Raw genomic sequence first — 27,225 nt, 5'->3', positions numbered from 1 at the left:
GCGGTGGAAATATTCAAATTATTAGTGTATTCACAATCTTGCCACTTAGAAAGAGAAAGAAGAAAGCCACTTTATTTTGTCATTTTATTCTTACAGCGAACGGTATTGTTACAGTGAATTTATTCTCTGCGTATAACCCATCCTATTGTATACAAGCAGGGGGCAGCTGCAGCGCCTGGGGACCAACACCAGTTCTTTTTCTTATTGCCTTGCTCAGGGGCACAGGCAGGAGTAGTAACCCTAACATGCATATCTTTTTAGAAGGGTATCCATCCCCTTTCATTGAGAATTTGATGAATCCATGATTTTTTTTTAAAAAATTTTTATCCACATCACACAAAGAACCATATATGCATTTCAAAGTCATCTCATGGGGCCATTCCTCTATCATGCTGGGTTACATGAGAATATCTTCAACATCAGTATTTACTTGAGGGAGCTCTAGACCCTACACAGAATGAGTCCTTCTTAAGGCCTCGGGGTGCATTTTAAGCAAATGAGTTGTTAATATAAGCCATCTTTGTCTTTGTGTCTTTATCTGCAACAGACCAGAAGTTTTCACCTTGGTCCTTGTCTCCACACTTCGATGAAGGCAGACGCCTCCCTCCGGCCAGGAACATGAAGGGCTTATCGGGCAGCCGCTCCCAGCACCAGATTCCTTCACCCCACGTTCTGGACTACGACCCCCACCTACACGACCTTCACACCCACCATGGCTCTGACTCCCGCCACTCCTCCTACCTGCTCAGTCCCACAGAGAGCTGCCCAATGGACTTCCATCACCGCTACTCTCCACGCAGCTCCATCCACTCTGACTGCATGATGATGTCACCAGTCATGATGCCTCCGACTGTTCCCTCCGACCACATCTCCAGCAGCACCTTCCCCCGAATGCACTACAGCTCCCAGTACTACGACTCCGCCACGCGGGACGACTGCGCCGCCATCACAGCCTCTGCCACTTCACCCGCTGTTGCTGCCGCTGCGGCAGCTGCCGCTGCCTCCGCCTCTCACCATGCTGCGACCAAGAGTAACCGCCTCCCTGCCAACTTGCTGGATCAGTTTGAGAAACAGCTGCCCCTTCACCGGGATGGCTTCCACACACTGCAGTACCAGCGGACCTCCACCACCACCGAGCAGCGCAGCGAGAGCCCCGGACGCATCCGACACCTAGTTCACTCTGTCCAGAAACTCTTCACCAAGTCCCACTCGCTGGAGGGCTCATCCAAGATGAACGGCACCAAAGGTGACGTTGGGGGAGGAATGGGAGGAGGGAGTTTCCATCACCATGGCCACCACTCCTCCAAACATGGCAGCAAGAGGAGCAAGAGCAAAGAGCGCAAGCACCGCTCCGGCGGCTGGTGGAGCTCAGATGACAACCTGGATAGTGACAGCACGTACCGCACGCCCAGCGTCATGTCACGGCACCACGGGGAGCACGCCGCTCACTGCTACCCCGAATCCATGCACAGCCACCACTTCGGAGACCTGTCACTCAAGACCTCCAAGAGCAACAATGATGTCAAGTGCTCAGCCTGTGAGAGCCTGGCCATGGCACCTGAGGGCAAATTCATGAAGAGGAGCTCCTGGTCAACACTGACTGTCAGCCAGGCCAAGGAGGCATATAGGAAGTCTTCACTCAATCTGGAGAAACCCATGATGCACACAGACCTGAAGCCTTCACTACGCTCCTGTCACTACTTGCAGGTGAGTGGGATTTCTTTTGTCAGAGAGCCTTTCCACCATCTTATGTGATTATCTGATAGTGAACAGCGAAGAGGGTGAGGAAATGGATTAAATACAGCAAATGTTGAGCGAAAGATTCAGACGTGCATTTTATTTGACTTAAGTGCATCTTTTTGTCGAGCCACAAGGATGTGTGTGTGTGTCGTGCATGTGTTGCTGTAGATCACCATTGAATATTGAGTTCAGATTTTATGATGATTATTGGTTAAAAATGTCTATTTATTAATGTCACTTTAGGATAAATACTTCGTGGGATTATACTTAGTATTTCATTTGAGAGGGAGTGCCACGTTAATCATATTAAGAATAAGAGAGTTACCACACAGCTTACGAATTCACGCGTTATTCGTACAGCCAAGACACATTTGATAATAGCCTCTCTACTACTAACACTTTTGGCTGCTCCCGTTAGGGGTCGCCACAACTGATCATCCATTTCCATCTCTTCCTGTCCCCTGCATCTTCCTCTGTCATGCCAGCCACCTGCATGTCCTCCCTCACTGCATCCATAAACCTCTTTAGCCTTCCTCTTTTCCTCTTCTGATTCTGATTCTGGCAGCTCCATATTCAGCATCCTTCTCCCAATATACCCAGCGTCTCTCCTCCACACATGTCCAAACCATCTCAATCTTGCCTCTCTTGCTTTGTCTCCAAACCATCCAACCTGAGTTGTCCCTCTAATATACTTGATTCTAATCCTGTCCTTCTTCATCACTCCCAATGAAAATCTTAGCATCTTCAACTCTGCCACCTCCAGCTCCACCTCCTGTCTTTTCATCAGTGCCACTGTCTCCAAACCATATAACATAGCTGGTCTCACAACCATCTTGTAAACCTTCCCTTTAACTCTTGCTGGTACCCTTCTGTCACAAATCACTCCTGACACTCTTCTCAACCCACTCCACCCTGCCTGCACTCTCTTCTTCACCTCTCTTCCACACTCCCCCTTACTTTGAACAGTTGACCCCAAATATTTAAACTCATCCACCTTTGTCACCTCTACTCCTTGCATCCTCACCATTCCGCTGTCCTCCCTCTTGTTCACGCATAAGTACTCCATCTGGCTCCTTCTGAATTTCATCCCTCTTCTCTCCAGTGCATACCTCCACCTCTCCAGGCTCTCCTCAACCTGCTATCTACTCTCACTACAGATCACAATGTCATCCGCGAACATAATAGTCCATGGAGACTCCTGCCTGATCTTGTCCATCAACCTGTCCATCACCATTGCAAACAAGAAAGGACTCAGAGCCAATCCTTGACGTAATCCCACCTCCACCTTAAACCCATCTGTCATTCCAACCACACACCTCACCATTGTCACACTGCCCTCATACATATCCTGCACCACTCCTACATACCTCTCTGCCACTTCCGACTTCCTCATACAATACCACACCTCCTCTCTCGGCACCCTCGTATATGCTTTCTCTAAATCCACAGAGACACAATGTAACTCCTTCTGGCCTTCTCTATACTTCTCCATCAACATTCTCAAAGCAAACATCACATCTACAGTGCTCTTTCATGGCATGAAACCTTACTACTCCTTGCTAATCATCACCTCTCCTCTTAACCTAGCTTCTATTACTCTTTCCCATATCTTCATGCTGTGGTTGATCAACTTTATACCTCTGTAGTTGCTGCAGTTCTGCACATCACCCTTGTTCTTGAAAATCGGCACCAGTATGCTTCTTCTCCACTCCTCACTTTCCAAGATTGTGTTAAACAATCTAGTTATAAACTCCACTGCCATCTCTCCTAAACACCTCCATGCCTCCACAGGTGTGTCATCTGGACCAACCACCTTTCTGCGCTTCATCCTCCTCACAGCTGCCCTCACTTCCTCCTTGCTAATCCACCGCACTTCCTGATTCACTATCCCCACATCATCCAACCCTCTCTCTCTCTCATTTTCTTCATTCATTGGCCCCTCAAAGTACTCCTTCCACCTTCTCAACACACTCTCCTCACTTGTCAGCACATTTCCATCTCTATCCTTGATCGCTGTTACCTGCTGCACATCCTTCCCAGTTCGGTCCCTTTGTGGAGCCAATCAGTACAAGTCCTTTTCACCTTCTTTTGTGTCTAACCTCTCATACACCTCACCATACGCCTTGGCCTTCGCCCCCTCCCTCTTAGCATCTCCTTGTACTCCTGTCTACTTTATTCATCTCTCTGACTATCCCACTTCTTCTTTGCCAACCTCTTCCTCTGTATACTTTGCTGTATGTCCTCATTCCCCCACCAAGTCTCCTTGTCTTCCTTCCTCTGTCCAGATGACACACCAAGTACCTTCCTTGCTGTCTTCCTCACTATGTCTGCAGTGCTTCCCCAGCCATCCGGCAACTCTTCACTACCACCCAGTGCCTGTTTTAACTCCTCCTTGTTCCCCACACTGCAGTCTTCCTTCTTCAACTTCCGCCATTTGATCCTTGGCTCTGTCTTCACTCGCTTCCTCTTCTTGATCTCCAAAGTCATCCTACAGACCACCATCCGATGCTACCTAGCTACGTTCTCCCCTGTCACCACCTTGCAGTCTCCAATCCCTTTCAGATCACGTCTCTTACATAAGATATATTTCACCTGTGTGCACTTTCCTCCTCTCTTATACATCACCCTGTGTTCTTCCCTCTTGAAATATGTATTCACCACAGCCATTTCCATCCTTTTTGCAAAATCCACCACCATCTGTCCTTCCACATTTCTCTCCTTGACACCATACCTGCCCATCACCTCCTCATCACCTCTGTGGTCTTCAACAACATGCCCACTGAACTCCACCCCGATCACCACCCTCTCCTCCTTGGGTACCCTCTCTGCCACTTCATGCAACTCACTCCAGAATTATTCTTTCTCTTCCATCTCACATCCAACTTGCGGGGCATATGCGCTGATAACATTCATCATCACACTTTTAATTTCCAGTTTCATACTCATCACTGTGTCCAACACTCTCTTCACCTCCAACACACTCTTGACATACTCTTCCTTCAGAATTACCCCTACCTCATTTCTCCTGCCATCAACACCATGGTAGAAAAGTTTGAACCCACCTCCAATGCTCCTGGCCTTACTCCCTTTCCACCTGGTCTCTTGAACACACAATATATCTACCTTCCTTCTCTCCATCATATCAGCCAGCTCTCTCCCTTTATCAGTCATAGTGCCAACATTCAAAGTTCCAACTTTCACCTCCATACTCCTACCCTTCCTCCTCTCCCGCTGCCTCTGGACATCTTCCAGAGGCAGCCTCCAGAGGCATCCTCCTCTCCTTCTCCTTCACCCAACTGTAGCATAGTTTCCACTGGCACCCTACTGGCCAACAGTACCGTTGGTGGTCATTGGTAACCCAGGCTTCGACCAAATCTGATTTATGATCCGCATATTTGATTTGGCAAAGGTTTTACGCTGGCTGCCCTTCCTGATGCAACCCTCCCCATTTATCCGGGCTTGGGACCGGCACTAAGAATGCACTGGCTTGTGCATCCTCAGTGGCTGGGTTATAATAGCCCTCTAACATTGGTAATTTTCGGCTTTTTGGTTCAGAACTTTTTCTTTTAAATTACACTAAAGTAGAACTGTTAGTTACAAGGTAAAAAATATGCAACATTATCCAACCTATTTTGCACAATACCACAGTGCACTGGTGACAATGACATATTGACCTAATGAGTTCGTTGTATTATATGAATGTAAGCTCAGTTCTCTGGCTCGCTAACATCAAATCTGTCTTGGATATATGAACATAAACACCAGTTAGGTTTAGTAATTGATAAAACATTTAACCATACAGTATATGATAACAAGGACAACGGTTTGAAGCCACTTGATCCAAAGGGGAATTTATTTTTCTTCATCTACTTACATCAGAGCGCTGCACAGTGTGAGCCTACTGCTCTTCTTCAGGCAGCATCAAACTTCTATTGTGGAGGTGGTCTCAAGGTGAACAACGGCAAGACCGCTGTATTAGTGTCCTTAACAGCAGTCTAGGCAAATGTTCGATGACAAAGAGCTTTAGTAAGCTCTTGCATTGTGTGATGTTGAGATTGTGAGAAGACGAGGCCTTTACACCTCTAAGGAAGGTATCATGCCATGTCCGTGTGTCAGTGTCCTTAAGGAATAAAGACTGAGTACAATGTTCAGTTTTCTTTGTTTTTGGCACACAGGTTTTTTTTTGTGCCATAAATGACTCGTATTAGAACTTTTTTCATGCTATAAAATTTAACTGTTAAGATTAATAATAAGAGTTTAACTTTCAAAATACCATAATTTTCACCTCCTTTTGTCAGTGAGATAACTTACAGAGTTGATTTTGAAGTTGATCAAGGATCAAGTCCAATTGGTCAAGGATAGGGTCGGCCCCTTTAGTCGACTGGTTAGCGCAGTCGCCCGTCGTCCGGGCTATCCCGGTTCGATTCCCAGCGGTGGTGGATTCCTGGCTGCCCCCGGTATTCGCTACATTGGTGTTAGAAGTGGGATGATGCGACCGTGAGGCCATCAGAAGCGTATGCACCCAGAGGCGCGAGGGAGCTGATATGCTGAAGCGCGGGGACGGGCTTCCCGAAGGAGGGGGGTAGTGTAACGATCACAGAAGACTAGACTCGTAGGCCTTGGCTAACAGGTTGGACCCTTTAGTTGACTGGTTGGCGCATTCGCCCGGGTTGCCCGGGTTCGATTCCTGGCTGCGGTGGATTCCCGGCTGCCCCCTGAATTCGCTACAGTAGTACTATCAAGTCCAACTAAAGGGTCGTCCTCTGTGTGGAGTTCGCATGTTTTCCCCATGTCTGCATGAGTTTTCTCCAGGTGCTGCGGTTTCCCCCACCATCAAAAAAGACGTGCATGTTAGGGTTAATACTCCTGTCTGTACCCCTGACCAAGGCAATGGAAAGGAGAACTGGAGTGGGTCCCCGGGTGCTGCACGGCAGCTGCCCACTGCTCCTAGCTACACAGCTAGGATGGGTTAAATGTAGAGAAAGAATTTCCCCACGGGGATCAATAAAGCAGTAAAACAAAAATCACCATTGTGCCATAGCAATGGCATTATAACAGTCAGTTTCCTATATGGTGACGCGTACAACTTTTCCATCTTATCTAATTAATAGTTTATCAATAAGTATGACACAATGAATGGCGCAGATCATTTAGATCATGGCTTTGAGAAATATGCTTTACCTGCCTTAGGGCAAAGGGAATACATATTTCAAATCTGACTTTTTTTTCTTGGCTTGTGGAAAGGCCGGGGGGGGGGTACGTGGGATACCCTGAGAATCATATCTCTAAAGATATAACGAACAATGATCGAGATCAACTCCATCAGCCCCCATAGGGGCCGTCCTGAGTAGAATGCACTGATTGGCGTATTGACTGGCGATCCTGCCAGTGAAACCTATTGAATTCAAACTTCCCTGATGTTACTCCCTGCAGGACAATTACACTGCCTGTGAGTGTGAGAAGCCAATATATTTTATCTGGATTCCCTTTTGTGTGCTCGCCTCTGGGAGCTATTGTCTATTAAGATATAGATACTGTTGAGGGAATCAATGTCACGGTAGAAGACGCTGAGAATAATAGGCTACCAGAAATAGATCGCAAGGTAGGATGCACATTTGTTGGCGCTCTTGAGGGAAAAATGCTTGTCGTATATCTGTCTTTGCTTTGGGGGGGGGGGGACGCACACCAGAATAGCAACGAGTAATGACATCCACGCCATATCTTTTACTGCCCCCTTGACACGTTGAGGGTCTAAGCTATTTAAGCCACCGGTTTTAGTTTAAAAAGCTTGCCCACAAAAGTAAAAAAAAAAAAAGAAGAATGCTAGAGTATTTTTGTGCAACTGTTTTACTGGGTCTGCCTGTCATTATTTGTGACTTCCATGTCTTTTAAATTGTATGCATTTGCTTGATACTTGTATCCTCCTGCAGTACGTTGGCAACAGTACAAAAGCTCCTGGACGTTTAGAAAATGGTTCACATTAAAGTTGATTTTTAGAACCAGAATTCTTAGCTGGCAACTCAATCTTCTGCTTCCTGCATACATGTTAATCTGTCATTTATAAAACAACTGCAATTGAATCAATACCTAAATTACTTCAGTTTCCTGTTCCAATACCTTTTTTGTCCGTATCTTTGCATTGATGCCAATGTGTCTAGCAGATATTAATAATTGAGTACTACGTCATGCACTGGCAGAGCACAGTATTGCACCAATGCAGTTTGGAAAAGAAACAGCTCCTCATTCCTCATGGGGCCAGATGATGTAACGTTACACTAATTATCGTCTTCAGCGAGCACATGGAGCATCAGAGATGACTTGTCTAAATGACTGGTGGCAGTACAGCTGTTGGCTTACAGCCCAGTAGGAATAGGGTGCAAACTCATCCAGTAGACGACTGCCGTCTCAGCTTTAAAAAAAAAAAACGGTGCAGCACCGAATGACCTTCCATTACTTTTTGCATACCTACTTTCTATGAAAACCACTGTTCCTTAATTTTCAAAACAATTTGCTAGGAAATAAAAGAGAACTATATTTACCCCCCCCCCCTTAGCAATTAGCAGCTTTGACTGTTCCTATGGAAATCTAATGGCAAAACCATTTATTTTTTGGGGGGTGATTTTTCCCCCCTTTTCTTCTCCCCAATTGTACCTGTCCAATTACCCCACTCTTCCGAGCTGGCCTGGTCACTGCTCCACCCCCTCTGCCGAGCCAGGGAGGGCTGCAGACTACCACATGCTACCACATGCTTCCTCGATACATGGGGGGTCACCAGCCACTTCTTTTCACCTGACAGTGAGGAGTTTCGCCAAGGGGACATAGCACGTGGGAGGATCACGCTGTTCCTCCCAGTTCCCCCTCCCCCCTGAACAGACGCCCTGACTGACCAGAGGAGGCGCTAGTGCAGCGACCAGGACCCATACCCACATCCGGCTTCCCACCCACAGACATGGCCAATTGTGTCTGTAGGGATGCTCGACTAAGCCGGAGGTGATACAGGGATTCGAACCGGCAATCCCTGTGTTGGTAGGCAATGGAATAGACCGCTGAGCTACCCAGATGCCCTACCAAACTTTTGTCAGTCAAATGCTGCAAGCAGTACTTTTTTAGCAGCACAGGCTTGATTTTATTATGCTGTGCCTCAAATGAAAAAAAAAACATATTTGTTTGAAGAGAATAAAAGAAGATTAAGATACAGACGAGAAAAAGAGAACAAATCTCTCTGACCAAGGCACTCCGTGTAATTAAAAATGTCTTTATTGAAATTTAGACATATCCAAAAAGGACCTAAAAATGCCCACGCGTAGCGGCTTGGGCCTTCTTCTTGTGTAGCTAATTGCCTATACGAATAGTTTCATTAGTTCATCTGCCTCGTGGCTTGAGGATATCTGCATGTCACGAGCAAATAAGAAGCTCCAGTACCACTACAAGAGCACAACTGTATCTGATCAAAACAGCTCCATGGTGAATGAAATTGCAAATGAGCATCGACAATGGCAACACAGCAGCAATTATTCTGTGTTGACATTAATAACAGCGAAAGGGCTATTACTGTAAACAAAGCATCATTCTCACACCTGAGGAAAATCCAATTTTCTAATATCTGAAGGTGGAAAAAGAAAACCTTCAATCATCACCAGACATGATGCTGTAGACGGCAGTGTAACAAGGTCAAGACAACAGACATATGGAAATAAATGCTATGTAAAATACACAGTTTGCATATTATGCACGTTAATTGAACAAATATTGTGGAAAATGTATTTAATTCACATGGTTTTGAGCTACTTTTGGATGAGTTGGAGTTGAAATGGCCTCCCGCCAATCTTTGGGAAGTTTTATAATAATGCCTTTTCTTGTGTCCCCTAATTTCCAACTGGTGTTGTTGTTGGCTGCCTGGTCATGCCTGTGGATTGTGATAACCTCTGGGAACATTGTGTACATTAAAGTGCATGGCACTTCTATGATGCATTTAAAGTTGAAGAATTTCATCTTACATGGCATTAAGATGGAATTCTTAATGGATGAGACGTTAAACCGAGGTCCTGACTCACTGTGGTCATTAAAGATCCCATGGCACTAATCACAAAGAGTAGGGGGGGTTCCCCGGTGTCCTGGCAAAATTCCCAACCTGGCTGTCTCCATCTGGCCACCTAATCATCCCCCCATGTAATTGGCTCAATGTTTCCTCCCTCTCCACCTCAAGCTAATGTGTGGTGAGCATTCTGGCACAAAATGGCTGCCGTGCATCAGTGCTGCACATTGGTGGTGGTTGAAGTGAGTTACCCCCTTCAGTTTGAGGCACTTTGGGTGTCTAGAAAAGCGCTATATAAATGTAATCCATCATTAATGATTTCCAAAACCAAATACTAGAAATATAGGTTTATTTTCCTCAATGTCCATGCAAAATTTGACATTTTATAGCACATTGCTTATTTTCTGATTTTGTTCGAGTACCTATGAAATTTTTGTATATGATTTAGTCTACAACTAAAGCTACTGCTGCCTTGGCCACTAAGAGCATAACTTTGGTTTGAAAACTCTGTGTGTGTGTGTGTGTGTGTGTGTGTGTGTGTGTGTGTGTGTGTGTGTGTGTGTGTGTGTGTGTGTGTGGTGGGGGGGGCACAATAAAACGGGTGGATTGGGGGTTCTTCCCAGAAATAAAATTTTGATTTGAATCCCATTTCCTGCATTTCTACATACATTAAGGGAAATACGGTAACCAATCATTAAAAAATCCTCTGCAATAGCCTATGTGACAGCTTTGAATATAGCACCTAAGCCTTTATTACAGCACATATAACCTACCTGCAACTCAGTGCTGCTTCTCCCCGCCTTGCCCTCACTGTCTTCCATAGGCACCTCCTCCTCATCTGATCTCTGATATGAAAGCAGAGTCGAATTATTCTATTGAGCCTGTGGTGTGTGAGTCTTAATGTTAAAGTAAACTAGCAGTGGGAGAGACTCAACCTTTCACACACTGTTGACGGATACTTGCTGCACTTTAAGGTGGAATCGTCTTCAAGTTACATAGGTTAATAGAAAAATCATGCCGTTTTACAACCACCTTAGACATTTAGTTTGTCTAATCACTTTTTTCCCCTTTGGAAAGATATGTGACGGGCTGGTGATTATTTCGCTCACCAGCCAGTTTTAGTAATAGTAACAATGTTACCTAGCAAGAGTGTATGGATGTTGGCTCAGTCAACATTAGCCTAGCATCAACAGGTCTAGACAGAAAATATGATTATCCTGGGCTAAATTACTGAAGAGCCTTCTAATCAACCAGCTCAAGTTTCCTTTCGTTTCATCCCCTCTCCAAAGAAAGACATTAAATCTAACTGCCGCTGCTGGCATTTAATTTTCATGAACTACTGCCAAGTGTCCGATACTCGTCCTTGGCAGTTTTTGAGAGTATATCAGGGCCTTAAATCAGCAGCTCAATTCACATTCTTAACTGGAATCTGGCGGCTAGCCAAAAAGCATATTAAGCACAATTTTTGTGGTTAAAAAAAAATCCATTGGGTTTCCCAAGAAACCCAGTGAAATTACACCAGCAGAGTTAGAGCACCTCACCCGGAAAAGGGAAACCGGGGAGTGAAGAGAGGAGTAGAGCTGTCAACCGATCACCACCTGGTGGTGAGTTGGATCAGATGGTGGGGAGGGCTGCCGGACAGACCTGGCAAACCCAAACATGTAGTGAGGGTGAACTGGGAATGTCTGACAGAGGCCCCTGTCCATGAGGTCTTCAACTCCCGCCTCCGGAAGAAGTTCTCGTGTATTCAGAGGGAGGCTGGGGACATGGAGTCTGAGTGGGCCATGTTCAAAGCCTCTATTGCAGATGTGGCAGGCAGGAGCTGTGGTGATAAGGTCATCGGTGCCTGTCGAGGTGGCAACCTAAGAACCCGCTAGTGGACACCGGTGGTAAGGGAAGCTGTCAGGCTGAAGAAGGAGGGCTTTTGGGCTTGGTTTGCCCAGGGGTCTCCTGAAGCAGCAGACAGGTACCGGGAGGCCAGAAGGGCTGTCAGTTCGGCGGTCACGGAAGCAAAAACTCGGGTGTGGGAGGAGTTTGGCGAGGCTATGGAGGAGGACTTTCGGTTGGCCTCAAGGAAGTTCTGGCAAACAAGCCGGTGACTCAGGAAGGGGAAGCAGAGCTTGACTAAGGCTGTGTTCAGCCAGGGACGGGAACTGTTGACCCGTACTGGGGATGTTGTCGAGTGGTGGAAAGAACACTTTGAGGAGCTCCTAAACCCAGCTAACACGTCCTCAGTGGAGGAGGTAGAGTCTGAAGACTCAGGGGAAGCCCCATCCATATCCCCGGCAGAGGTCTCTGAGGTAGTTAAAAAGATCCTTGGTGGCAAGGTGCCAGGTGTGGATGAGATTTGCCCTGAGATGCTGAAGGCTCTGGACCAGGGGTGTCAAACTCCAGGCTTCGAGGGCCGCAGTGTCTGCAGGTATTTGTTGCAACCATGCACTGCACCACCTGATTAAACTAGTTCCTTTCCCTCCTTGATCCAGGAGGATAGCTAATTAGTTAAATCAGGTGGTGTAGTGCACGGTTGCAACAAATACCTGCAGACACTGCAGCCCTCGAGGCCTGGAGTTTGACACCCCTGCTCTGGACATTGTTGGGTTGTCTTGGTTGACACGCCTTTTCAGTGTCGCATGGAGGTTGGGGACAGTACCTGTGGAGTGGCAGACTGGGGCGGTGGTTCTCATATTTAAAAAGGGGAACTGGAGGGTGTGCTCCAATTATCAGGGCATTACATTGCTCAGCCTCCCTGGGAAAGTCTACTCTAGGGTGCTTGAAAGGAGGCTCCAACTGATTGTCGAACCTCGGATCCAGGAGGAACAATGCAGATTCCGTCCTGGCTGTGGTACAATGGACCAACTCTTTACCCTTGCAGAAGTGCTGAGGAGGACATGGGAGTTTGACCAACCAGTTTACATGTATTTTGTGGACTCGGAGAAGGCTTATAACCGTGTAACCCGGGGCACTCTGTGGGGGGTACTGCGGGAGTATGGGGTACCGGGGCAGTTGCTACAAGCCATCCGGTCCTTGTATAACCAAAGTGAGAGCTGTATCCGCATTCTTGACACAAAGGCAAACAGGTTTTCGGTGGGTGTTGGACTCCGCCATGGTTGTCCCTTGTCTCCAATTCTGTTTATGATATTCATGGACAGGATCTCAAGGCGCAGCCAAGGTGAGGAGTGTGTCTGTTTTGGGAACCTCAGAATTGCATCTCTGCTCTTCGCAGATGATGTAGTTTTGTTGGCTTCATCAGAATGTGACCTCCAGCGTGCAGTGGGGTAGTTTGCAGCTGAGTGTGAAATGACTGGGGTGAGAGTCTGCACCTCCAAGTCTGAGACCATGGTTCTCTAATGGAAAATGGTGGCTTGCTTCCTCCGGGTTGGGGATAAGTTGTTGCCTCAAGTGACGGAGTTCAAGTATCTTGGGATCTTGTTCACGAGTGGGAGTAGGATGGAGCAGGAGATTGACAGGCGGATTGGTGCAACATCAGCGGTAATGTGGATGATGTACAGGACCGTTGTGGTGAAGATGGAGCTGAGCCGGAAGGCAAAGGTCTCAATTTACCAGTCAATCTTCGTTCCAACCCTCACCTATGGTCATGAGCTTTGGGTAGTGACCGGAAGGGTGAGATCACAGATACAAGTGGCTGAAATTACTTTCCTCCATAGTGTCTAGGCTCGGCCTTAGAGATAGGGTGAGGAGCTTGGACATCCGGAGGGAGCTCGGAGTAGAGCCGCTGCTCCTTCTCATCGAAAGGAGCCAGTTGAGGTGGTTCGGGCATCTGATTAGGATGCCTCCTGGGCACCTTCCTTTGGAGGTTTTCGGGCATGGCCAACTGGGAGGAGACCCTGGGGTAGACCCAGAGCTCACTGGAGGGATTACATGTCCAATCTGGCCTGGGAATGCCTTGGGATCCCCCAGGAGGAGCTGGAGGGCGTTGCTGGGGAGAGGGACGTCAGGAGTCCCCTACTTATCTTGCTGCCACCGTGACCCTACCCCAGAGAAGTGGCTGAAGATGAATGAATTGATAAAAATAAATAAACAATAAAAAGATTTTGAAAGTGGGGTGGGGGTCAAATACGGGATTACGTCCCAGTTAGCCATGTATCTTATCCAATGACATCCATGACAGGATGATCCCAAATTAATGAAATGTAATTGATGATGTAATACTTTGCTATAGTCATAAGATTTAGAAATAACACTACACGTGAGAAAAAGTATCAGCTGTGCAGTAAAACAACCAAAACTGGGCATAGTATATAGAGGATAATTTATCAATCCTATGAATCTTACCAATCGAACCAAACTCTACCAAATATAGTATTGTTTTCCTTGGTGTATTAAAGAGTATACCCAGCCGGGGCAGTGAATAGAGGGGTATGTCCGGGGAGAACCTCAGTTTTCTATCTCACCTTGATGTCTCCATTTGAGAATCTACTACTACTACTACTACTACCTTTGGCTGCTCCTGTTAGGGGTCACCATAGCGGGTCATCCGTTTCCATCCCTTTCTGTCCTCTGTCATGCCAGCCACCTGTATGTCCTCCCTCACCTCATCCATAAACCTCCTCTTTGACTTTTCTCTTTTCCTCTTCCCTGACAGCTTCACATTCAGCATCCTTCGCCCAATATACCCAGCATCTCTCCTCCACACATTCTTGCCTCTCTTGCTTTGTCTCCAAACCGTCCAACCTGAGCTGTCCCTCTAATATACTCATTCCTAATCCTGTCCTTCTTCGTCACTCCCAACGAAAATCTTAGCATCTTCAGCTCTGCCACTTCCAGCTCCGCCTCCTGCCTTTTTGTCAGTGCCACCATCTCCAAATCATACATCATAGCTGGTCTCACTACCATCTTGTAAACCTTCCCTTTAACTCTTGCTGATGCCCTTCTGTCACAAATCACTCCTGAAACTCTTCTCCACCCACTCCACCCTGCCTGCATGCACTTCTTCACCTCTCTTCCACACTCCCTGTTACTTTGAACAGTTGACCCCAAGTATTTAAACTCATCCACCTTTGTCACCTCTACTCCTTGCATCCTCATCATTCTGCTGTCCTTCATCTCATTCACGCATATGTATTCCATCTTGCTCCGACTGACTTTCATTCCTCTTCTCTCCAGTGCATACATCCACCCTTCCAGGCTCTCCTCAACCTGCTCCCTACAGATCACAATGTCATCTGTAAACATCAAAGTCCACAGAGACTCCTGCCTGATCTTGTCCATCAACCTGTCCATCACCATTGCAAATAAAAAAGGGCTCAGAGCTGATCGTTGCTGTAATCCCACCTCCACCTTGAACCCATCTGTCTTTCCTACCGCACACCTCACCACTGTCACACTGCCCTCATACATATCCTGCACCACTCCTACATACTTCTCTGCCACTCTTGACTTCCTCATACAATACGACACCTCCTCTCTCGGCACCCTGTCATATGCTTTCTCGAAATTCAGAAAGACACAACTTAACTCCTTCTGATCTTCTCTACACTTCTCCATCAACAGTCTCAAAGCAAACATCACATCTGTATCAAATAAGGTTGAATGAGTTCATCTGGACACAACATTAATTGACAGATACGTTTCATCTCTCAACTAAGCGACCTCTTCAGTCTTCAGTGTTTTTAGCCTGAAGAGGTCAGTTAGTTGAGTGATTAAACGTATGTCAATAAACGTTGTGTCCTACCAACACAGGGATCACCGGTTTGAATCCCCGTGTTACCTGTGGCTTGGTCGAGCGTCCCTACAGACACAATTGGCCATGTCTGCGGGTGGGAAGCCGGATGTGGGTATGTGTCCTGGTCACCGCATTAGCGCCTTCTCTGGTTGTTCGGGGCACCTGTTCAGGGGGGAGGTGGAACTGGGGGGAATAGTGTGAGCCTCACACCTGCTACGTACCCCTGGCGAAACTCCTCACCGTCAGGTGAAAAGAAGTGGCTAGAGACTCCACATGTATCGAAGGAGACGTGGTAGTCTGCAGCCCCCCCTGGATCGGCAGAGGGGGTGGAGCAGCGACCGGGACAGCTCGGAAGAGTGGGGTAATTGGCCGTGTACAATTGGGGAGAAAAAGGCAGGGGGGATAAATGAATTTTTGAAAAATTAACGTTGTGTCCAGATGAATTGACTCAACCTTCTTTGATTTTCTTACCTGGATTATTGAGCATGCATCAAGCCATCACATATGTAGTGCTCTTTTGTGGCATGAAACCATACGACTGCTCACTAATCGTCACCTCCCCTTTTAACCTAGCTTTTACTGCTCTTTCCTGTATCGTCATTCTGTGGTTGATCAACTTTATACCTCTGTAGTTGCTACAGCTCTGCACATCACCCTTATACTTGAAAATCTGTACCAGCATGCTTCTTCTCCCCTCCTCAGGCATCCTCTCACTTTCCAAGATTGTGTTAAACAATCCAGTTAGAAACTCCACTGTCATCTCTCCTAAATAGCTCCATGCCTTCACAGCAGCGGTGGCTAACCATGTGCCATGGAGAGCCATGTGTATGCAGGTTTTCATTCCAACCCGACTCCACACCAGGTGATTTCACTGATACATTCTTCCTCTCCGGTTGAAGGGTTGCTAATCAGTGAAATCACCTGGTGTGGAGTCCAGCTGGAATGAAAACTTGCATACACATGGCTCGCCATGGCACATGGTTAGCCACCCCTGCTCCACAGGTATGTCATCTGAACCAACCACCTTTCCACTCTTCATCTTCTTCATAGCTGCCCTCACTTCCTCCTTGCTAATCCACCGCAATTCCAGATTCACTATCCCCACATCCTCCAACCTTCTCTCTCGTTTTCTTCATTCATCAGCCCTACAAACTACTCCTTCCACCTTCTCAACACACTCTCCTCACTTGTCAGCACATTTCCATCTCTATCCTTTATCGCCCTAACCTGCTGCACATCCTTCCCAGCTCAGTCTCTCTTTGTAGCCAATCGGTATAAGTCCTTTTCTCCTTCCTTAGTGTCTAACCTCTCATACAACTAACCATATGACTTTTCCTTTGCCTTTGCCACCTTTCTCTTCACTTTATGCCGCATCTCCTTGTACTCCTGTCTACTTTCTTCATCTCTCTGACTATCCCACTTCTTTGCCGACCTCTTCCTCTGTATACTATGCTATGCATCCTCATTCCACCACCAAGTCTCCTTGTCTTACTTCCTCTGTCTAGATGACACACTAAGTACCTTTCTCACTATTTGTGCAACGGCTGCCCAGCCATCAAACAACTCTTTACTACCACCCAGTGCCTGTCTTAACTCCTCCCTGAACTCCACACAGCAGTCTTCCTTCTTCAACTTCACCATTTGATCCTTGGCTCTGCCTTCACTCTGTTCCTCTTCTTGATCTCCAAAGTCATCCTACAGACCACCATCCGATGCTGTCTAGCTACGTTCTCCCCTGTCACCACCTTGCAGTCTCCAGTCCCTTTCAGATCGTGCCTCCTGCATAAGATATAGTCCATCTGTGTGCACTTTCCTCCACTCTAATACGTCACCCTGTGTTCCTCCGTCTTCTTGAAATATGTATTCAGCACAGCCATTTCCATCTTCCATCGGTCCTTCCACATTCCTCTCCTTTTTAAAAAAAATTTATTTCTGATTTTCCCCTTTTTCTCCCAATTTAGTGGCCAATCGCTCCCTATTCTAGTTCAAATCCAGCCATAGTCGGATCTGATGAGACTGAGGTGTGAACCTCGGTCCCCATTGGGCACACATTCCTCTCCTTGACACCATACCAACATGCCCATTGAAGTCTGTCCCAGTCACCACTCTTCTGCTTGGGTACCCTCTCCACCACTTCATCCAACTCACTCCAGAATTTTTCTTTCTCTTCCATCTCACACCCAACTTGGGGGACATATGCGCCGATAACATTCATCATCACACCTTTGATTTCCAGCTCCATACTCATCACACTGTCCGACACTCTCCACTTCCAACACACTCTTTGCATACTCTTCCTTCAGAATTACCCCTACCCCTTTTCTCCTCCCATTTGCACCATGGTAAAAGAATTTGACCCCACCTGCTATGCTTCTGGCCTTAATCCCCTTCCACCTGATCTCTTGCACACACCGTACATATACCTTCCTTCTCTCAATCATATCAGCCAGCTCTCTCTCTTTATTAGTCATAGTGCCAATATCCCGACTCTCACCTCTACACTCCTACCCTTCTTCCTCTCCCGCTTGCTCTGGACATGCCTTCCCCCTCTCCTTCTCCTTCACCCAACAGTAGCATAGTTTCCACCGGCACCCTACCAGCCAAAGTACTGGTAGTGGTCATTGGTAACATGGGCCTCAACCTATCTGGTATGGAAATCTGATTTATGATCCACATATTTGATTTGGCAAAGGTTTAATGCTGGATGCCCTTCCTGATGCAACCCTCCCCATTTATCCGGGCTTGGGACTGGGACTAAGAATGCATTGGCTTGCCTATCCTCAGTGGCTGGGTTCTAGATGTCTCCATGGAAGTAGCCATTTGAGAATGTACTGCAAAATTCTGATGGTCAAGCTGGCGCCACCCTGTGGTTTACAGCAACCATTGTAATAAATGTTTGCAGTGTTCACACTACTACCCAGCACATGAACCAAGTGAAGTTATGGTGACAGATTTAGGGCATGGTCTTCGTCCTTGTTCAAGACAGATCCACATCTGGCCAACTTACCTGCAGCCAGTAATCATTATGAATAAGCTATCATAACCTGGACCCATGACTTTAAACAGTGATGTGAATCTGCTGGTCTGTTGATCACATGTGGGGGTGAAACAGTATCGACATCTTCCCACTTTGTGCAGTAATGTACCTCAACCTGCAGTAATTATAACCTAACTCAGGAGCTAAACTAATTTTTAACTGTGACTGCCCCTTTACCAAATTTCAACATTGCTCTATTCAGTGTCCGTGCCAGGGCGATCATCTGCACTTTGAAAAATAGAAGAATCTTGGTGTCTTTCGTGGCACAGTAAATATATAGTCTTTCCTCCTTCCATCAAATTTGTTTTAGAAGCCAGGGCTGACATGCCATTGTGGGGCAACGTCTCAATACAGAGACTTTTACTCCACATTGAGATGTTGATCTGGTGAATCATAACAGACTGACATTCAGAACGTCATGGCATCTTAAGTTTGTAAATTGCAGAATAGCTTTCTCCATGTTGGCATCATCCAGTTTTATCTAAGGGGGTTTATGCTATAAGAGGTAACTATGAAATATGAAATTCAAATGCACTGTTTCACTGACACCAGCAGTTTTCGATTCACTTAAACAGAATGAGTGCACTGTTCACGTTGAATGCCCAGCAGTCAGTAGCTGTACGCTGTGTTGGACATGAACTCCCCCGTGCCAAGAAGACGTTTCAACTTTTGTGTTAGGAGGACTTTAACTATCCCAAGGTTATTTTTTCTCACAATATTCTCAGTGTGTAGCGTTACCTAATGATGGTATATTGCTGTGCAGCTGTCTAGCCTTTCAATATAGGCACAGCAGAACAGGCTCTTTCAGGTGTAGCATTAAATGAGAACAGAAATAAGTGAATGCTAATGAGCTAGGGCTGTACCTCTGTGAGTGATGGCTGCCTTGTTCGCTACAGTCCCAGCCAATCAATGAGAGAGTGTGTTAGGAGTAAAATGATTCCTTTTCTTTATTGGCGTCTTTACGCCTGATTAATTTAGCTTCCAGGCGTTGTGGTGCATTTTTATTCCTGTCCTCATGTGGGAGAGTATAAACGTACATGCAGCAGATAAGGCTGCATGATAATTTTGCACAAAAAAAAGGTCTCTCCGTAAGTCAAGAGCAGGCCAGCTAATTATCATGATGCCCTGCTATGTTGGGCACGTGTGGGTAAAACTTTCCTATTCTCAGGTTCAGAGCACAGCATTGCACGTTTGTTTGTGTTGAACTTTTTGCCGAGTATGCTGCAGTCAAAGCTACACTGCAAAGAAAGGGGTCCAAATTCCATTTATTACCGTACAAGGAAACTCTTGGGAACTATTGATTGCAATGCCCACTCTGCAGGAGTAAATAGATGAATTGGGAGCATGGTATTTTCTTTCACAGGAATATTCAAAGGTTATGGCAGGGCAGGGTGCAGTTACAGTAGCACATTGATTTCCCATTCAGCTGGCCCTATGCACAGGGCAGTGTACACTTGTAGGCCACAAAATATGTTATTAGGGGTCATTAGTTGGGAACGTGACAGTTTTAAACATATTTCGTTGGAAGTATCTGAAGCAAAGGCACTGCTTCAGAAGCATTTGCAGGGAAGTAGTGACTCCTATTCGAGTGCAGTTGACAGGCTGATAGTAAGTGTGAAAACATTTTGTATACTATTCAATTTGTCTTACTTCCTTGTCATTAAAAATGAATAAGGGTGGTTTTCACAAATACAAAGATAGATCCCTATGACTATATCCAGCTATTTATCTATCTATCTATCTATCTATCTATCTATCTATCTATCTATCTATCTATCTATCTATCTATCTATCTATCTATCTATCTATCTATCTATCTATCTATGTATATATATATATATATATATATATATATATATATATATATAGAGAGAGAGAGAGAGAGAGAGAGAGAGAGAGAGAGAGAGAGAGAGAGAGAGAGAGAGAGAGAGAGAGACACACACACACACACACACACACTCAGATAGCTAGAAAATGGTGTTACTCACTAGAATGGGTCTTTGAGTGGTAGCCCTAAACTCCTCCTCCTTTACCTTTCTCCTACGTTCTGTACAATGCGCTCCTGAGTCCTTCACCTGTCTCTTCTTAAGCAGACAGCAGATGAATCAGAGAGGGAAAAAGGGCTGAGAGAGACAAAAGTGAGGGAGGAAGGACAGGAGAGGAGCAGATAGTGCGGAAAGGAGAGAAATGACCCCTCCAGGCAAATAAAAGGAGCTATCAGGCTGCCTTGCTCTCTGTAAGAGCAGCCCTGGCACTAGTTAGAAGAAATAGCCGAGTGAGCTCCATGATTGGCTAAAGTGAGTGACTTGCAGAGTGTGAGGGAGAGCCCGGGGCTGTTTTCTAAGCGCTGCGGCTGCCCCCATCCACTGGGACGACAGCTACAGCCATTGCACACACTCAAAGAATGTTCTACCAACTGTACAACATGCCTGATCAATACTGCACTCCAGGATCACAAAATATATATAAATATATGTGTGTGTGTGTGTGTGTGTGTGTGTGTGTGTGTGTGTGTGTGTGTGTGTGTGTGTGTGTGTGTGTGTGTGTGTGTGTGTCAGTCATCCTATACGTGGATGACATCAAGCTGTATGCCAGGAATGAGAGAGACACTGACTCGCTGATCCACCTCACCAGGCTCTACAGCAACAACATTGTGATGTGATTTGGACTGGACAAGTGCAGTCGAATGGTGGCAAAAAGAGGAAAGGTGGTGAGGACTGAAGCAGTTGAATTACCAGATGGCAGGATAACAGACATACAAGACAGTTATAAGTACCTGGGTATCCCACAGGCAATGGAAACAATGAGAAGGCAGCAAGGAGGTCAGCTACAGCCAAATACCTCCAGAGAGTGAGGCAGATCCCGAGAAGCCAGCTCAATGGGAAGAATAAGATCGATCTAAGCCATCAACACACATGCCCTACCAGTTATCATATACCAAGCTGGGATAATAAGCTGGCTAAAGAGGAGGTAAAGGCCACAGATATCAGGACAGGGAAATTTCACACAATGCATGGAGGGTTCCACCCAAAGTCCAGCAGCCTGAGACTGTACGATAAGTGAAAATACGGGGGGCCGAGGGTTAGTGAGTGTCAGAACCACTATCCATGATGAAACAAGGAACATCCACGAGTACATCAGGAAGAAGGCCCTCCAGGACAAATTGCTGAATGGGTACCTCAGGCAGCAGAAGACAAAGAGTGGGGAGGAAGCCCCATCATGGAATGGACCATTGACAGATAGAAGACATGGCTGATATCGAGAAATCCTACCAGTGGCAAGAAACGGCTGGACTAAAGGACAGCACAGAGGCTCTGATCACAGCAGCATAAGAACAGGCACTCAGCACCAGATCAGTTGAGGCAGGGGTCTAGCACACCAGACAAGACCCAAGATGCAGGCTGTACAAAGACACCCCTGAGACAGTCCAGAAATTAGTAGCAGGGTGTAAGATGCTAGCTGGGAAAGCATACACCGAAAGTCATAACCAAGTGGCTGGGATGGTGTACAGGAAAATCTGTACTGAATACAGACTGGATGTCCAAGTCCAAATGGGAGACACTGCCAAAGGATGGCAGAGCTAATATCCTGTGGGATTTCAAGTTCCAGACTGACAAGCAGGTGCTTGCCTAACCAACCAGACATTGTGGTGGTCAACAATGAACAGAAGACAGCAGTAGTGATCAATGTAGCAATCCCAAGCAATAGACAGCAGCATCAGAAAGAAAGAGCACGAGAAGCTAGAGAAATACCAAGGGCTGAAGGAAGAACTAAATTGGATGTGGAAGGTGAAATCCACAGTAGTCCCAGGTATAATAGGAGCACTAGGGGCTGTGACCCCCAAAACGGGAGAGTGGCTCCAGCAGATTCCAGGAACAACATCTGAGGTCTCTGTCCAGAAGAGTGCGGTCCTAGGAACAGCTAAGATACTGCACAGGCCTCTGGTAGAGGACCCAAGCTTGAGGAAGACTCGCACCAATCGAAAAAGGGTTAGAGGGAGTTTGTTAATATAGCTCCCTCTCATTCTTTCTCGATTGGTGTGTGTCTTCCTCAAGCTCGGGTCCTCTACCAGAGGCCTGGGAGTTTGAGGGTTCTGCACAGTATCTTAGCTGTACCTAAGACTGCACTCTACTGGACATAGACCTCACATATATATATGTATGTATGTGTGTGTGTGTGTGTGTGTGTGTGTGTGTGTGTGTGTGTGTGTGTGTGTGTGTGTGTGTGTGTGTGTGTGTGTGTGTGTGTGTGTGTGTGTGTATGTATATATCGTCTGTATTACATTATGGACATAAGTGCCATTATCTGGAAGAGGATGCCCCAGTTTATCTACAAGTGGCAGTGAATTAAGTCACGTGGCTAATTCGATCTGTCAATATCAATTATGTTCATCCTCAGCAAAGTCAAGTATTTACGTTCAAAAATAATTAGTCTGAATTATCAATGACATCGCAGTCTATTACTGTTTATATATATATTTGAAATACACCCCATCTTTTTATTACACACAAATCTAACTGAACCCAAAGCTTTCAGTGCACGAACAGCATTTTCTTTTTGGGGCATTTTTATAGTGTAGCATTGACAGCGCTCAAACACCATGTAATTTGCACACAATCTTTTAATCCCTGTTTTAATTCCATGAATGTAAAGTTTAGCATTGCCTCTGGTGACATTTATAAACGCTTTCTTGCAAAGGCTTTTTGTAGCATAATATGAGGGCTGTGTCGCTGCATTTGCATGATGTGTTCGGTTCTGTAGTTAATCTTCAGTTGCTATGGCTACAACCTACATACTTTCCAACATTCCCCTTAGTGGTGAAATTGACATTAGGAAGTTAGCATTCAACGTATCAAAAACGTGTGGTGGGCTCTCACTAGTCACTCACAATAGGTAATTTCTTGCCTGCTATATGAGGTAATGTGATGGCCATTAATTGATGACACCTTATTAATTATGTAGTATGACTGCCAGCTCTACTGTGCCATTAATGCCGGCGTGTTGGTTGGAAAGTTACAGATATCGCCTCAGGGATGTGGCTGTCAGCCTCCGCCAAACAGGAGGTTTCGGGAAGGAATTGCACAAAGTGCATTGTTAGAAATGGTTTGAGAAAACTTCCGTTGCCTTTTTTCAGAGAAATCATGGGGGAGGTGTTGCAAATGTTCCCGTGTTTTGACCCTTTACTCTTTCCGTCGTTTTTGAAGATCTGCTTCGCAGGCCTGAATTAAATCATATCTGAAGTCCTTTGGGAATGGTTTCAACTGACATCTCACCTAGTGCATCGGATTAAATATCCGTATGTAAAAATAAAACACAGGTGTCGAATAGGAAATTTCAAATCGAAGTATTTCTTTGCGTAATGTGACATTTTTAAAGACATCCATCCATCCATTATCCAACCCACTTAACCTGCTGTCAGGGTCGTGGGATGCTGGAGCCTATCCCAGCAGTCATTGGGCGGCAGGCGGGGAGACACCCTGGACAGGTCGCCAGGCCATCACAGGGCATGTTGAGGATAAATCTTCCGGGCGCCCGGGTGGCGTGGCAGTCTATTCCGTTGCCTACCAACACGGGGATCTCCGGTTCGAATCCCCGTATTACCTCCGGCTTGGTCGGGCGACCCTACAGACACAATTGGCCGTCTCTGCAGGTGGGCAGCCGGATGTGGGTATGTGTCCTGGTTGCTCTACTAGCGCCTTCTCTGGTCGGTCGGGGCGCCTGTTTGGGGAGAAGGGGGAACTGGGAGGACTAGCATGATCCTCCCATGCGCTATTTCCCCCTGCTCTCAGGGTCACAGGGATGCTGGAGCCTATTTCAGCAGTCATTGTGTGGCAGGCGGGGAGACACCCTGGACAGGCTGCCAGGCCATCACAGGGCCAACATACACACACCGAGGTACAATTTTTTAGTACGCCGATTCACCTGACCTACATGTCTTTGGACTGTGGGAGGAAACCGGAGCCCCTGGAGAAAACCCATGCAGACACGGGGAGAACATGCGAAACTCCACACAGAGGACGACCCGTAACGAGCCCCCAAGGTTGGACTACCCCGGGGCTCGAACCCAGGACCTTCTTGCTGTGAGGCGACCGTACTAACCACTGCGCCACCGTGCCGCCTAAAACCAATAAAACAAAAATGTGTCATTCGAGAGCGCCATTTCACTTCTTACCACCACAGAAACCTGTTAGTCATACACAAGTTTCAGAATCTGTCTATCCAAATGTGTGCTCTCCTCCTCCCATGTTGCAGGATCATTGAACTGCTTCATCTGTTCGGCAAAATTCGTCATTTTTTTCACCAAGCACACTGTCACCAACAAAAGGAAACCTCAAAATCACACATGTACACATATAAAGAATGGCTGGTGTCCCTCATTCCACCTTACCAGATGCCATCAGCCCAGCCCTGAAACACAAAGCACTTATAATAGGTCATGATACTGGGTCGCTCACTCCACCATCGCTTAACACTTCTCCCCTCCACAGATGCTGGACCCTTGGGTATGAAGGGAGCTGCTTCAGTAGATTCTTTTGTTCCTTCTGCCATGGTGGCACTCATGAAAAAAAAAATCTCCTGTGATCCACTCATGACTTACCGACCGTGTTGATTGTGCTGTGTTGTTGGGTATGTCCCGTGTTGTTGCTTATGTGGAGAGTGTATAATGCGGGTGTCAGTGACGGCTTGTGGTGATTTTGAGTGGGTGGGTTAATAAATGCATTATACCCATCAATAGTTCACGCTGTAGCAGCAGCATCACAACCCGAGATACCAAGGTCTTATAAGCAACGACACTATATACCTTGTTATAGCAAGTACTGCACAACAACACTGTAGAGAAGTACCCACAAGAATGGCCTGATGCCAAAAAACTCTCTCTATAGCTGTCTTTCTTGTACTCTCTCTCTCTCTCTCTCTCTCTCTCTCTCTCTCTCTCTCTCTCTCTCTCTCTCTCTCTCTCTCCCCCACACACACTCTTTCACTCTCACTCACTCACTCACTCACTCACAAATACACATTTCCTAATTTTATCAGATAAATGTTTTAAATCCACAATTCCTTGTTTGGTTGGAGCCAAATCTCCTCCAAAAAGCAAGCGTGGGAAGCAGAAAAGTGAATTCTTAGCTACACTTGCTGTTAGCCAGGCCTTTCGTTGACACCAAGTAACACAAACTTACAATTTTATCATTTTTCCTTTGGTGTTATTTCAGTAGTTACCCTGGCTGTAACTCCTGTTCTATGAGTACGTGCATAGCGCTCTAACAGGCTTCACTATTTGTTTATCCCTTCGAGGCTCGGTCTCGGCACCTCAGACAGATCTTTTGCCTCACCACCCAATCGAGTGGTAGGAGCCACACCGCACCCCACCACCTATCAAACCCCAGCATCTCTTCAGCTTGTTTCCCTTTGAACTCAGCAACAGAGACTGGGGCCAGCTGGGCTAGAGGTTAGAGGGCTACACACCTACTTATAGAAATGGAGTTACATCCAGGATAAACTAGTATTTGTATGTTATACGTTCACTGCACGGCGGCACAGTGGTTAACGTGGTCGCCTCACAACAAGAAGGTCCTGGGTTCGAGCCCCGGGGTAGTCCAACCTTGGGGGTCGTCCTCTGTTTGGATTTTGAATGTTCTCCCCATGTCTGCGTGGGTTTCCTCTGGGTGTTCTGGTTTCCTCCCACAGTCCAAAGACATGTAGGTCAGGGGAATTGGCTGTACTAAATTGTCCCAAGGTGTGAACGTGTGTGTCGACCCTGTGATGGATTGGTGGCCTGTCCAGGGTGTCTCCCCGCCTGTCGCCCAATGATTGCTGGAGTAGGCTCCAGCATCCCAGCAACCCTGAACGGGATAAGCGATTTAGATAATGGCTGGATGGATGAGCTCCGCCCTCTAAAGCAGTGGTTCTCAACCTTTTTGGGGTCCTGGACCCCCTGCGTATTTTTGATCTACCCTGAGGACCCCTCCACCTGATCTTGGGGGAGGGGGTTGCAATTTGATAGAAACAGTAGAAACTGCATTTTAAATTGCATTATAGCATTTATTCACTCTTTGGGGCAAAAATAAGAGCTTTCAGTTGTAACTTAGATATAGTTAACAAAACAGAATTCTTATGCAGTAACTTTCAGATATATATGTAACAACACAGAATATGTATTCAGTAACTTTCAGATATATGTAACAAAACAGAATATGTATTAAGTAACTTTTAACAATGCAAACGGGAGCGAGATCTCTTATTAAAATACAATACATTACACTTGTGAAACAGATGTAATTAGAGAAAAAAGTCCCGTTACCCTTTATAGTTTAGGTAGATAAAGGTCTCAGTCACATTTGAGTAAAATAATCCTATTTCTATAAATGTCAGGATATTTTTTTTAAAGATATTTTATTTTCACTGACCCCTTGCAATTACACCACGGACCACTAGGGGTCCGCTGACCCCCGGTTGAGAAACACTGGACTAAAGGTCTTCGCTATTGGTTCATACCTAAGGTGAAAGCCATTAGGGATGAATATACTCCCAGCTGGGCTCGACTAACACTAGTCAGACTTCAACCAACATAACGCCCCACACAGCAGCAGTCCAACATTCAAGTGCTGCCCCAGCTGAGTGTCTCGTACCATACTGCAACAACACACCGAGGGCTTGACACGGCTGACTTGTCAGTCGACTCAGGACGAGGCCCCCCTTGACCTTGCACCAAGCACCACATGGAGTACTGAG

General features: G+C 46.3%; 1 protein-coding gene across 1 annotated transcript in view; it reads left to right on the top strand.

Moving 5' to 3' along the window:
* The first annotated feature begins 618 nt into the window (after positions 1–618).
* Positions 619–27,225, top strand: part of LOC130124950 (disks large-associated protein 2-like) — a 90,523-nt gene continuing 63,916 nt past the window's right edge. The window contains exon 1 of the mRNA XM_056294323.1: positions 619–1,707. Within this exon, the coding sequence (XP_056150298.1) occupies positions 619–1,707 (1,089 nt within the window). The remainder of the gene's footprint in view (positions 1,708–27,225) is intronic.

Source organism: Lampris incognitus, chromosome 15, assembly GCF_029633865.1.
Source record: "Lampris incognitus isolate fLamInc1 chromosome 15, fLamInc1.hap2, whole genome shotgun sequence".
NCBI lineage: Eukaryota > Metazoa > Chordata > Actinopteri > Lampriformes > Lampridae > Lampris > Lampris incognitus.
The sequence above is the reverse complement of the archived record's forward strand: the minus strand, read 5'-3'. Positions and strand labels throughout refer to the sequence as shown.